This window comes from Pleuronectes platessa, chromosome 1, assembly GCF_947347685.1.
Source record: "Pleuronectes platessa chromosome 1, fPlePla1.1, whole genome shotgun sequence".
Taxonomy (NCBI): domain Eukaryota; kingdom Metazoa; phylum Chordata; class Actinopteri; order Pleuronectiformes; family Pleuronectidae; genus Pleuronectes; species Pleuronectes platessa.
In genome coordinates, this window is record NC_070626.1 from 15,562,941 (window position 1) to 15,576,249 (window position 13,309).

Genomic DNA, 13,309 nt, shown 5'->3' on the forward strand with positions numbered 1-13,309 from the left:
TTGTAAGGAGCCGCTTTAACAACAGTCAGTATTTACACATTTATTAATGCACAGTGCAGAGCATCAAGTTTCAGAAGAAGCAGAATTGCATTTAAATGTGACGGGGCTCATACTCGCTCAGAAGAGGAATATTCAACCCCATGTTTTCGTCAGAGTTGTCCGTACAAATATTAGTAGACGAAAACACGCTTGGTGAACCAAATATATTGGGAATCCAAAATGTTATATTTAATGGCTTAACTTTTACATTGTTATCAAGGATGTGTCCAGTTGAAACTCTGTGTGACACACAAATAGAACAGTGCCCAAAATGTAGACTCTTAAATGTAGATTTTTGATTGAACAATAACGTGAACAACCAACACAAATTAACATTTGCAAATGCTCAAAAATAATAATTTCAAACAGTAACATGTTTAAATATAGATTTGAATGCCAAAACATTTTTATTTTAGAATACTTTAAAATGGCAAATTAAATTGTAGTTACTGCTATCAGTCTTTTAGTGCTATTGTACCACCTGACACTTTTCTTCCCATTTCCATTTTGGTCTAATGCGTCTGAATTTCTAGAAAGAAAACAAAAATTCTGTCTAACAGGACAAGGTGTCCTGTTTGCTCAAACAGTCGAGGAGCATCATTCCCTTTGGGTTTGGCCTTTTTCAAAAACAGGACCACACAGCAGCAGGACCTGGATCAGATTAAAAATTTAAGAGCAGCCAAATTGTGACAGCTGACTCACAATAGGTTATTATGTCTCATGTTAAAATTATCCAACAGATTAAAACTCACTTTCCAATATTTATGAATGTAGGACTACGCTGGAGCCGGATCAGATTGATTTAAATGTACATGCTTTTTGGATCAAACACAAAAACCAGACTGATTGATATGAACAGTGTTGAGGAACTTAAATCTCAGTAAATACTTTGATAGGAATGTGGGGCTGACAGACCTGAAAACAACTTTATGTAACTAGGAGATAGAGCAGACAAGTACTAAAAATGCAATGTAGAAAACTTTTTAAAAATGCATAAAATAAGAACAGCAATACTCCCGGTCAGACCGCCTCTCTTCCACTTAGCGATTTTTACATTTTCTTTACAGTCTTATGTACAATGAGGGATGTGATCCAACAATCTGAAAACAGCTGGAAATAAATGGAACAGGGTCAAAACAGAGAACAAAGAATCTTTCAAAAAAAGGTCCAAAAGTCCTTTTTCTTAAAAAAAAAAAAAAAAAAGGAAAGAGGAAGGACAAAAAGTTAAAGGTGACTAGTTCACATCCCTGCACAACAGCCCTTAGAGCAGTCCACTTGTAGAGGTCAACATTTGGATGACACTTCTACGCATCTTTAAAAAAATCCATGTAAAAGAGACTGGGTTGGGGAGATGTTAAAAGAAAAGAACGACAGGTCCTACGTCGTCTTGCGGAAACCTTTAAGGATGGGGTAGATGCTTTCAAACGCTTCGTAGATCTCTCCTCTCACCTTGGCACCTAAACAAAAAACATAAATATATATGTTATAACTGCAATAAGTAACTATACCATGTTACATGCATCTTCTCATATCATGTTTTAAGTTCTATTTTCTTGAAATGTTCGAGCAACAATTTGGACATTTCGCCCTTAAATCTTTAGCGCCCTCTGGTGGAGAAATTGTTTGTACCTTAAAAAGGGAAAGTTCACCTAAATTGTTTAATTCAGCCATCTACTCACAACTATGCCGATGGAGTTGTGGGTGAAGGCTAAACACTTAGTGTAAAAGACGTCTCTTCGAGACAAATTTGAATCTCTGGGCTTTCGGAAAATTGGATGACACCACAGGTGCAGAATGGAGGCATTTTATGTTTTTTGTCATTTTTGTATGTTTGACAAGGGAGTAACCAGTTACTTTGATTGTATTGGATTTAACAGCAACGCTGTTTACCCCTTAACTCCAAAAGTGTTTTGTGGACTTAAACACTTCATCCGCCCTCCATCAGCATAGTGGTGAGTATTTTCTCTCACCCATCCCTTTAATCCTAGTTTGACATTAGTGTAATGTCAATTATGATTCATTATCTAACATGTACATTGATGACGATATATCTGCAATGCACTAATATGACCAGCTCTAGTTCTGATCTACAGCTAATAATGAGTGAAGTGGAGCGGGCTTTACCTGTGAGTACAACTTTCCCAGAAACAAAGATGAGCAGGACAATTCTGGGTTTGATCATCCTGTAAATCAGCCCCGGAAACAGCTCTGGCTCGTAACTACAACAGACAAGTCACTTTGTTTAGTTGTAACATGGAAAAAAAAAACACAGGAAGTCGGCATCATGTGCATCTGTATATAGCCTGTAGACGTTATACTAAATGTCTAGAAGTTACCTGCTGAACTGTTGATGTGTGAGGACCAATCCCTCCAGTCGGATGGGGAACTTCACATCGCAGCTGCCCACCATGTTCTGAATTTTGAAGTCCAGGAACTTGGCAGGAAAACCGAGCTTCTGCACCACACGAGCATACTTTCTGGCTGCTAATCTCGACATCTCCTCACTGGAGAGAAGGTGAGTTGATATGAAACAGATAAGAGAGAAAAATGAAGGAGAAACCTTAATTATATAGTTTAGTAGTGAGGTGAAGAACGGCAAGGCTTGCATGTCTTCTATCGCAGTCTTAGTGAAAATCTTTATTGTGCCTACAACACTACTGTGAACATCTGGCATTTCATTGAGAACATGCACATGAAATGTGGAACAAGCTACATTCTGACCTTTTGGCTCCAGTGCAAACCATCTTCCCAGAGCTGAAGATGAGGGCAGTGGTTCTAGGTTCTCGTATTCTCATGATGACGGCAGCAAAACGCTAAAGAAAGCAACAGAATGGCATATTACTATTACTAAGACTCCTTCCCATTGTAGTTGTGTGGGATGTTTAGTATAATTATATGTCCAGTATATACATAATGGCAGATCGGGGAATCATCCAACCGGCTTTAAGCCTCAAAGATGGAAGCTAGAAAAAAATCCATGACAGTTTGGAACTGTTGAGTAAAATATGAATGTGTTTCAGTCTCACCTTTGGGTTGTACTCTGCGTTCCTGGCTCTCAGGGCGATGGTCTTCAAGTCGAGTTTACAGCCCAGATTTACAGTGGATACGATGTTTCTGATAGTAGAAAGAGTGAGAAAAGTACAGAACCGTTAAATCACTATGTCAGAAGTATCCAATTGTGTGGCAGTGTCGTTAATTTTGGAAATAAAAAAATATCTGTATATAAACTTTGTAAAAATTGCAATTGCCCAAGGACACCCACAGAAAGTGTAAATGTAAAATAAAATGTCAATCATGACAATTTCATTGGTTATTAAACGTACTGTAGCTGTGGTACGATTCCAGAGCTCTCTGAGGCAGGTGTGGCCGGTGTGATGGGGGTCATGGGAGTCAGCGGGGTGTTGTAGAGCGGGGTGTTCCCTGGTAGCGCTGTGGTGGTCGTACCAGCTACTGTCTGGGAATGGAAGAGCTGAGGCGTCTGCCCTGACGTACCCGGAAGGCCTAGAGAGCAAATTAAGTTATTACTTGTAATATGAAGTGGTGATAAAGTTTCACTATGTCGAAGACTGAAATGATAAATGTTAAGATTAATTTCTAAGACTAAATATGAAAGACAGCAGTTCCAGGGATATGAGGTTATGATCTATCATCATAAGCATGGCAGAGGACAGACAGGGATTTGACAGTGGTGTGTTGTACCTGTGTTGGCCTGCTGTGCCTGTTGTTGTTGCGCCTGTTGTTGCTGCCTCTGATGTTCCTCGAGTATAGACAGACTGTTGGTGTTCGTGACTGGTTGAGGCGTCAGGCCTGAGCCATACGGCATCATGGGACTGAAGATTGGCATGCTCGGCGTCATGGCCCCCTGCACAACACATCACACAACATAAAGTTGAGATTTAGCAGAAGAACCACATTATTAACAAATGACACTGAAAAAATATTGCAAGTCACTATTTTTTCTTCTTCGTTACATTAAATCACGTGAAAGTCAAAATAACTGTACAACTAATTTTCGTAGTGAAAGTAATGTCAGTAAAATATTTGGGCCCTGAAAGGATACTACAACTTATATCGTTATCATTGTAGGCATATGTTTGTTATTTTCTATTATTTCATACTATTAATTGCAGAAATGGTTTGGCAGTGCACAATCACCTGTTGCAAGCTGCGAGTTCAGATCACCTCCTTCAGCTATCCATCAGTAATGCGGCTCCAGAATGTGGCCTGACACAAATAATAAATCTTGTATGCGACATTATCTGACATAACTGCCTCATCTACAGCCACAAAGCACCCCACTAAGACTATTTCACTGGGCCACATGAGCATCATACTTCTCCCAGTATAAGCCGTTTTCAAAAAGCCAACATTTTGACTTACCACAGTAGGAAAGGCCAAAGTGTTGTTTAGAAAATTACCAATGGCTTTGACTTATAAAAATAGATTCTGTTACAAAGGCCAAGGCACTAAATTTACTTACAGCATGTTAACAGTATGTAGGAGACGTGGTTACAGAAATAAGCCACAATTCAGAAGCTGTAGGATGAGAGCTCAGTAGAATCAGGACCAAGCTGGTACGTTGAAGTCTCAGCATGATCCTGTTCAGATATGGTAATAACATCCACCCTGAGAAATCCCATCACAAGTGATCAGCTCAGAGAACGCTGTGTTCACACCCGACATAAAAATTGTGTCCCTATTGTGCTTCCTGTGCCTACTTGCTTTGGGGTTTCAACGTTCCCACTCCATAATTTAACAAAAACATATTCGTAATTTGTGTTCACAAAGAACACATTTCATTACAGTTGGGTTCAATGTTATTGTTCTTCTTGCGCAGTGAAGACAGATTTCACCAAGAAATGTATCAATAGTTATGCTTCAGTGTTGATATGGTGGTAGTAGCAACAAACAAATGGATGGTTGTTTGATTATTTATTATTAAATGTATTTTGGGTATGTAGGTGTACGAGTTTGTATTTACATATATATGTATGTATATATATATATGTTATATTCTATTCAATATAGAGTACAGATAAAACAACATATTTATAGATATATAGGAAGCTAATTAAGCATAAGATCATTAATGTAAAATAACTGTCTTTTAACTGCTATAATGTTTCCTTGTTATTGTTTTTTTACTGTCACTGTTTTTACAATGTTAAGTGCCTTAGAGTCAGTTTTAAAAGCGCTATACAAATATAATTATTAATTAATGACTTATGGAGAGAGGGTGAGATTAAATAAGTTGTTACTACAGCAGGTCAGAAGACCACAGCTTAGTAGGCGTCCTTCATACATGACCCAGAACACCTTTAGGTTCACACAGCTAAACAATGAGGTCACATGCATTCCACACCACCTCCGAATGGGGTGTAGGTGATGAGATCTCAGGACACATTTGGGTGAATTCAGACTTGTACTTCATGTTGACCACCTGTGATCATATCACTCAAGGGGGATGTTGATGCCAGGTCTGTGTGGAGTCTATGACATGGATAGCATCCTGACATCGCGCCCCCTCCAATGGCTTCCGGTTTGTCAGAGGATCGATTTTTATTATTGTTTGTTAACTGTTAAATCTCCTACTGGACTGGTGCAGCCTTACCTAGCTGAACTCCTTCATGTTCAGCCTCCAGTTAGAGAGCTGAGGTCAGCCACTCAGCTGCTCCTGGACTTAAAACAAGGCTCATAACCAGAGGCCATCAGTCTTTGCACTAGTCGCCTCTTATGCAACAGCTTACCACACAATATTAGATCTGCCCCCCACTATTACACTAAAAATCATTGGAAAAAAACACATCTCTTCTCCTTGGCCTTATTTTCGAGTTGAGAACGTTTTTCATCCCAGCAGATTTTATTTTAGTCTATTTCGTTTTTTATCTTAGTTTATTTTATTGGTATTTTATGTATTGCGTGTTGCTGTTTTCTTGTTGTTACTTTTACTTTGGTCAACCAAGTTGTTTTCAAAATGTGCTTTATAAATAAACTTGACATGTGCCGGTCAGCTTCTAGTCAGGTGAGGTGGCCCACTTGACCCCGCGCTGAGGACGAGCACCTGTTGCTGTATGGGCCGTGTGTTCCTACCTGAGGGGAGGCCAGACCCGGGAAGGCTGGTATACTGTTGTTCTGGTCCATCTTGTCAGCTCCTCACGTCGGACACCGCCACCAGGAGCAGGCAGGGACACCTCTTCACAGCAGTGGCCTCAGAGCTCCGCAGTAAACACAAACAACCGGGGGGGGGGACTCCACTGTAACACCCTCGTGTTGTATGTCCTCTGACAGCGAGAACGGGCCTGGAATCAAACCGGTAAGAACAGGTTTAAAGAAAAAAGGCGTATTGATCACCGTGCACCATGCAAGCTGAGTGAGTAACTGACAAATGACACGAAGCCGCTGTGGCGCCAACACACATTTAGCTTTAACGTCTGTTTGCGTTGCATTAGCATGTTAGTTCCGACCCCCTCGGCATGATGTCTCGTGCAGAGGATTAGAGTGAAAACACGAAAAGGTGATTTCGTCTCTACCTAAAACCTGAGCAGTGTCCCAGCAGGATGTCTGGACACCTCGAAATTGCACCACATCAACACAGTGGCTAGCTGGGGTTAGCCGCACTGCTAATGTTAGCTACACCGGCTAACATGGAAGACGTACGTCCAACGCGCTGCGGCCTCAATAGAAGCAGCGGCGTTGTGAGATGACGCCAGATTGCAATAACTCACAGTGCGGTGGGAGGAAACTTCCAGTCGCCCTCTCGCAGTTGAACTCAGCAGAGAAACTGTTTTAATTCAGCTCCTGGCTCGTGTCATCCTCAGTTAACTTCTTCTTCGGCGCTCAAGAAAAGCGCTACTCCTCTTCTTCTTCTTCTTCGTTGGCTGCTGCTGCTCCCGGAAGCGGAAACCTTATTTTTTTCCGCTGTGTCACAGTTCACACAGAGCAGACAGAGCGAAAATGGCGTCGCTGAGTGACAAGTCGGTTTGGGACGAGGTGGAAGATGGCATCGGGGAAGAAGTTCTGAAAATGTCCACGGACGAGATCGTACAGCGAACTCGGCTCCTGGAAAGCGAGATCAAGATCATGAAGAGCGAGGTGCTGCGGGTGACCCACGAGCTGCAGGCCATGAAGGACAAGATCAAGGAAAACACGGAGAAGATAAAGGTGAACAAAACGCTGCCGTACCTGGTGTCGAACGTCATCGAGCTGCTGGATGTGGACCCCAACGACCAGGAGGAGGACGGGGCCAACGTGGACCTGGACTCCCAGAGGAAAGGAAAGTGCGCCGTCATAAAGACATCGACACGGCAGACCTACTTCCTGCCGGTGATCGGGCTGGTGGACGCCGAGAAGCTGAAGCCCGGAGACCTGGTGGGTGTCAACAAAGACTCCTACCTGATCCTGGAGACCCTACCTACCGAGTACGACTCCAGGGTGAAGGCCATGGAGGTGGACGAGCGCCCCACAGAGCAGTACAGCGATATAGGAGGACTGGACAAGCAGATCCAGGAGCTGGTGGAGGCCATAGTCTTGCCCATGAACCACAAGGAGAAGTTTGAAAACCTGGGCATCCAGCCACCCAAGGGGGTCCTGATGTATGGGCCACCTGGTACAGGGAAGACCCTCCTGGCCAGGGCCTGCGCCGCTCAGACCAAGGCCACCTTCCTGAAGCTGGCCGGTCCACAGCTGGTCCAGATGTTCATCGGAGATGGAGCCAAGCTGGTGAGAGACGCTTTCGCCCTGGCCAAAGAGAAGGCTCCATCCATCATCTTCATCGACGAGCTGGACGCCATCGGAACCAAGAGGTTTGACAGCGAGAAGGCGGGAGACAGAGAGGTGCAGAGAACCATGCTGGAGCTGCTCAACCAGCTGGATGGATTTCAGCCCAACATGCAGGTCAAGGTGAGGATTCTGCCTTAAAAACTCAGAAACACATGTTTTTATTATGATACACAGTCTGTATATGACTGTGGGTCACACTGAACTCCAGGGAAGTCCAACTTGTTCTGTATGATGAGATGGAATTCTCTCAAATAATTCTCTCATCAAATTTCACAGATCACTCAGAAATCTAATCTAATCTAATTGGACACTAAATAAATATCCCTAAATCAATTATTCAACCATTAAATAGGTGTAGAGTTAAGTACAAATAAAAACTGTTCAAAGATTTGCACATTTTATCAAGCTACACATCAAAATTGCCTTACTGTTAAGAGTAAATAAACTAGGACTAAATCCCAATTATCCCCAAATGAATCTATTTACACAGTATGATTACTACAGTAATATTGTGCATATTTTCCAGGTGATTGCGGCCACCAACAGAGTGGACATCTTGGACCCTGCTCTGCTCCGTTCAGGTCGTCTCGACAGGAAGATCGAGTTCCCCATGCCCAACGAAGAGGCCAGAGCTCGCATCATGCAGATTCACTCCCGCAAGATGAACGTCAGTCCGGACGTCAACTACGAGGAGCTGGCTCGCTGCACCGACGACTTCAACGGAGCCCAGTGCAAAGCGGTGTGTGTGGAGGCTGGTATGATCGCGCTGCGTCGTGGAGCCACAGAGCTGAACCATGAGGATTACATGGAGGGAATCCTGGAGGTCCAGGCCAAGAAGAAGGCCAATCTCCAGTACTACGCCTGAGGACACTGCTCTTATCATTTTTATGTTTTTGAGAGAGTGTTGATTGTCAAATATATGCTGAGTTAATAAAAAGAAGTAAAATGTCTAGAGTTGTTGTGTTTCTTTCTGCTAAAGAGGAGGGTTGGGTCCTGGTTTTAAGAGGAGCAGACACATCTACATCTAACCCTAGCTGCTGTGGGTTTTATTTCTCAATAAATTATTATTAGTCAAGTCAATTAAATAAATCCCACAGTTCTTATTTTTAGTGACATTTCCTCAGTTCATTGTATTTCTATCTCTGGACTAGTTTGTGAGAAAGTATTGGCTGCATTTCTTATCTGTCAACTCAATTTTAAACCAGTGTCCTGTTAACAACAGATTATTTTTCATCCTGTTTGTCTAAATATCTCTTGACATGAAAGTCTCGATCATAAACACTCTGCAATGGAGTCAACCCAAAGTAAGACACAACCCCAGAGGCACTGGCCCTTTGCATTTCTCTTTGTTGTAAATCTGATCAGCAGTTTCACATAGAGAAGCACAGAGTTGCCCTGGAACACAATCTGCCCTGTCTCAGTGTGGGAAAACACCATGATGTTCTCTACCTGTGGCTTAATACATTTGTTGGTTATATTATTATATTTCCCTCCTTTGATTACTTTGAAACAATTTATGAGTTAGTTCAACCTGAGAGTGATAATTTGTTTAGATTATAAAGTATTTTATCTCACATTGTCTCAGTGAAATCGATTGACCTCACACAAGCTTCTTCTACTTCCAATTCTGGAGACCCTTTTAATAAATATTAAATCTACCCTCACTTAAATATTAAGTCAGTCTGAAGTTATAGTCAACAGTGCCCATCGTGCTATTGGTTGATTACAAACTTTAAGAATTGATTAGATTTAATTAGATATTTGATCATATCACTTTATTTGATGGGATTCAATGGACCACATTAAACTGTGCTGCTCAACATCTGTTATCACGTTTGCTACTCATTCTTCATATGTTCAATTTACATACGGAGATGTTTTCTGGTTATATCACACCAGGTCTCTGCACAGTCAAATTCAGATTATAGACCGGATTTTCCTTTTCACATTGACAAGTCAATTTCCTGCTTCTTCTCTGATGTACTTCTGTATTTTTGGCATAGTCAAGGCAGAGTATGAGGGGAAGGGTGACGACTGCACTGGATGGTGTCTAATGTCACATTCTCTGTTACACAATCATTGCATGACATCATTTCACAAAACCCTCTCATTACCACCTTCTTTTCAACAGATGTCACAGCTCTGTATCCAAACCAGGTCCTCTCAACTCTAATGACGTTGAATTTATATTAAGTTTATTTCATCATTTGAACATTCTTTGCTTTTCCATTATTTAGAATTGTTCAAGGACCCAGCCGATAGTTGTCTCTAGGAATAGGAATGACATTGAACTTTTGCAGCACCTTGGGTTGTTTCCAAAACCACACAAATTAAGTAAGTCTTGTCAAAACTTTTCTGTGATCGGAAGTGTTTGTCTTAACTCTCAGGGTCAATTTAGGAAAAACAAACATCTGATAAACAAGTTTAAGTTAAAATATTATAGGATTTATCAGATCGATTGATCAAGAATTTTGTTCTGCCTTATAAAATGTAACACATGTCAATCTATACTTCATAGGTTAAGACCATGAAAAGTAGAGTACTGCAAATGAAACCAGAAATGCTACCAATCACAAAAAGTACTTATCTACGGTCTTTTATTTACGTTGTTAGTACTGGTGCTTAACACCTTGTCCTTAATTTATAACAAACTTATGTGCTTTATCTCGCTGTTGGGAGTGATTTTCATTTCCTATGATCTTTTGGCTTATAAAGATGTGAACAATGGCAGTAAAAACAGCAGCAGACTTTCAGTTCTTTACATTTATTAAGAATGTAAAAAGAATACCAGAGTATGTGTCTTTCCAAACTCTAATGAAAAATCAAGACAGAGGCAGAGTCAAGGGAACAGTGGTTGAAGAACCTGCTTCTCAGAACAGTAGTGCTGATCTAAAAATCAGGTTGCCAAGCTAATAAAAGCAAGGATGTCATGAAGCCTCACGAGAGTCAAAACCAACTTTTGAATCAGAACTCATGTTCGAAGAAACAGGATCTAAAAAGGGGCCAAACCAACCGATGGTGGAAAGAACAGACTAAAGAAGAAAGCAGAGGCAGATGGAAAAATAATTTTTACTCCTCAGTCTTTCCTCAGAGGTATTGTCTGCTCCTTAATGCCCTCCTTAGTAATGATGCAGATCCGAAGGGCGTCTCCGGTGTAGACATCCCTCTCCGCAGCCGAGATGAAGACATCTTTGACCAGCTGCACTGCCTTGTCCTGAGTCAGAGGGACATGCTCCACACCCTCCATGTTCTTAAAACCAATCTGGGGGAAGATTGTGTTAGAGCGAATGAGACATGAATGTACTCTGTCCACTATAAAGAAACTTCAGAACACTGCACATTTGATTTTCTGCATATGTAATGGCAGAAAGATTGAGATTGTGAGAAATACGTGTATTTTATCTACCTGGTTGTCAAGCAGCGGCTGTAGCATGGCACTTGCAGATCCTCCAGCCTTGTAGGTGTCTCTCTGATAAGAGCCCACTGGGTCAAAACTGTACACTGCTCCCTTACCTACATTACAAATAAAAACAGTTGTTACAAGAACACAGTGAAAGCATTGCAGTGTCCAACCTAGAGACAGATTTAATTCAATGTGTGATACAATGAGAAAAAATATTAGCTAATGACAAACTTGACATTTCCTGTCCCCTGCAATCACAGCAGATTAGAATGGCAGTATGTCCCCATGAATGTAAAATAATTAATTTATCGGAACGTTTTACGTCTTACTGGCTGTATTTAAATACCTACCATGCTCATCCAGTCCTCCAATGATGTTGTATACGTAGTAGGGGAAGAACCTCCTGCCATACAGGATGGTTGACAACATGGCTGCGATGGCTCCAGATGTCATTGTCTTGTTGTTTGAGTGTTTGTATGTCTGGGAGGAGAGAAAACATTGGTTCAGGTGTTAGTCACAAGTCTCCTTGTAGGAGTACAGAAAGTAATTCAGCAACACTCAAGGAGAAGTAACGTACGAAGATGAAGTCACTATTGAATAATTGTAATTGGTGGGGACTAGTGGGAGGTGCATGTGCAATGAAGAACCCCCCTGCAGAACAAGTATAAAAAATGACCGCCGCTCACCTTTAGTCTGGCATCAATGATTTTGGTCAGAGTCAGGCAGTCTCCATGGAAACCGCTGCAGCCGATGACTGTTGTGTCGGTCCTGTAACGTGAGAAACCCACAGTCAAACAAAGAGCAGCATCAGTTACTTAAAGTGACTGTTGAGTGGATTCATCATCACAGAAGCAACTTAAGTCAGAGGAAAAACTACACTTCCCATCTAACAGAAGTACTGGAGCTACAGTGACTTTACAAAATAGGAGGAGGAGGAGCCATTACAGATCAAATAGAGATGACAAGGTGTTTATTATGGTTGATTCCCTTCATTGACAGTACGGGGAGGAGACGGTGACACTTACAGCTTGTAGCATTTTGGTGAGTCCCGACTGTGGATTGAGTAGCCTTCACTCAGCCGAGTGTCTGAGGCTACGATGGCGAAGTCCTCCCCGGCAACAGCCAGTACAGTTCTGAAAATAAAAAGGGATTAGTTTATTCATCTTATATAACATCTCACAACACACGAAAATCCCCTGCTGTCTATGGCACTTTCCAACGCTAAAGCTAAAGCTACTGATTCGAAACTGAAACTGCGGTACTAGTCAAATAATATTTCATAATGTGAACATGTAATCTATAATATAAATGGATACATGAAGATAAATATACACCTAACCCCGTGTGCTGATAAATGCAGCTCTGTTCACAAAGTGCTCATTTAGTTCAGCTTTGTTTGTTTCCGTTTGCTACGCTGCTAGCTCGTTAGCACAGTGCAGTACATGCTAGCTAGCAGACAGCTAGCCGTGGAAGATTAGACTCACCCTCCGTTGAAAGAGTACGGTGAGAAGCGCTGCTCTACGGGACCACTGTAATGATACTCCTTCATTTTGCCCGATTCTCCAAACGACTGTGATGAAATCATCTTTGTTACAGGAGGAACACAATCCTCTCTCACGCTTCTTTCTGTTAAAGTCGCTGTATCACTGCACTATGGCACCGTCTTCTTTTACTATCCGCTAACCCGACTATACAGCCAGTCTCTGTGCCAGAGCGCCCCCATAGGCTGTTTTCATGTACTGCAGATAAGGCAGGCGTATAATATACATGTTATATATATGTATTTAAGATTAAGATTAAGATACATTTATTTGTCCCAAACACATGCACAGACATGCACAGGCATACTCATGCAGGTAGGGAAATGTAACCTCTGCTTTTAACCCATCTGGTGAAGGACACACAGAGCAGTGAGCAGCCATAAATGTCCGGATGGGTTGTCTACATGTAATATATATGTATATTATATATGGTGCAGCTCAGTGGAAAACTGACTTTATTAGTTGTATAGCCACCTTGATACTTTAACTCGTAAAAGCATTGGATTGGATCAAGCTAGGACATGACTTAAAATAATGCAAAGTCATA

General features: G+C 41.6%; 3 protein-coding genes across 3 annotated transcripts; 1 reads left to right on the forward strand and 2 right to left on the reverse strand.

The window, feature by feature from the left end:
* Positions 1 to 25: 25 nt before the first annotated feature.
* tbp (TATA box binding protein) lies at positions 26 to 6,942 on the reverse strand. The gene is made up of 9 exons (XM_053418503.1): positions 6,765 to 6,942; positions 6,130 to 6,338; positions 3,739 to 3,901; positions 3,363 to 3,540; positions 3,066 to 3,153; positions 2,761 to 2,852; positions 2,376 to 2,543; positions 2,164 to 2,258; positions 26 to 1,496 (listed from the first exon to the last, which is right to left on the reverse strand). The coding sequence occupies exons 2-9, from the start codon at positions 6,178 to 6,180 to the stop codon at positions 1,417 to 1,419; spliced, it is 915 nt and encodes a 304-aa protein (XP_053274478.1). The 5' UTR covers positions 6,181 to 6,338; positions 6,765 to 6,942; the 3' UTR covers positions 26 to 1,416.
* Positions 6,938 to 8,768, forward strand: psmc3 (proteasome 26S subunit, ATPase 3). The gene is made up of 2 exons (XM_053418473.1): positions 6,938 to 7,938; positions 8,345 to 8,768. The coding sequence occupies exons 1-2, from the start codon at positions 6,994 to 6,996 to the stop codon at positions 8,681 to 8,683; spliced, it is 1,284 nt and encodes a 427-aa protein (XP_053274448.1). The 5' UTR covers positions 6,938 to 6,993; the 3' UTR covers positions 8,684 to 8,768.
* Positions 8,769 to 10,566: 1,798 nt separating this feature from the next.
* psmb1 (proteasome 20S subunit beta 1) lies at positions 10,567 to 12,907 on the reverse strand. Its single transcript, XM_053414556.1, has 6 exons — positions 12,706 to 12,907; positions 12,247 to 12,354; positions 11,908 to 11,989; positions 11,572 to 11,701; positions 11,225 to 11,331; positions 10,567 to 11,080 (listed from the first exon to the last, which is right to left on the reverse strand). Exons 1-6 carry the CDS (start codon positions 12,804 to 12,806, stop codon positions 10,895 to 10,897), a joined length of 714 nt encoding a protein of 237 aa, XP_053270531.1. The 5' UTR covers positions 12,807 to 12,907; the 3' UTR covers positions 10,567 to 10,894.
* Between the last annotated feature and the right edge of the window lie 402 nt (positions 12,908 to 13,309).

Bases quoted from the DNA above. Each gene is read 5' to 3' on its own strand.
- tbp (XM_053418503.1), bottom strand. From the start codon at position 6,180: ATGGACCAGAACAACAGTATACCAGCCTTCCCGGGTCTGGCCTCCCCT. The intron at 3,541-3,738 runs GTACAACACACC...TTTGCTCTCTAG, and splicing joins GGCACAGCAGGCCAACACAG to GCCTTCCGGGTACGTCAGGG. The intron at 2,544-2,760 runs GTCAGAATGTAG...CCTTCTCTCCAG, and splicing joins GTTTGCACTGGAGCCAAAAG to TGAGGAGATGTCGAGATTAG.
- psmc3 (XM_053418473.1), top strand. From the start codon at position 6,994: ATGGCGTCGCTGAGTGACAAGTCGGTTTGGGACGAGGTGGAAGATGGC. The intron at 7,939-8,344 runs GTGAGGATTCTG...CATATTTTCCAG, and splicing joins AGCCCAACATGCAGGTCAAG to GTGATTGCGGCCACCAACAG.
- psmb1 (XM_053414556.1), bottom strand. From the start codon at position 12,806: ATGATTTCATCACAGTCGTTTGGAGAATCGGGCAAAATGAAGGAGTAT. The intron at 11,332-11,571 runs GTAGGTATTTAA...TTTGTAATGTAG, and splicing joins TGGAGGACTGGATGAGCATG to GTAAGGGAGCAGTGTACAGT. The intron at 11,081-11,224 runs GTAGATAAAATA...ATCTTCCCCCAG, and splicing joins AGCCGCTGCTTGACAACCAG to ATTGGTTTTAAGAACATGGA.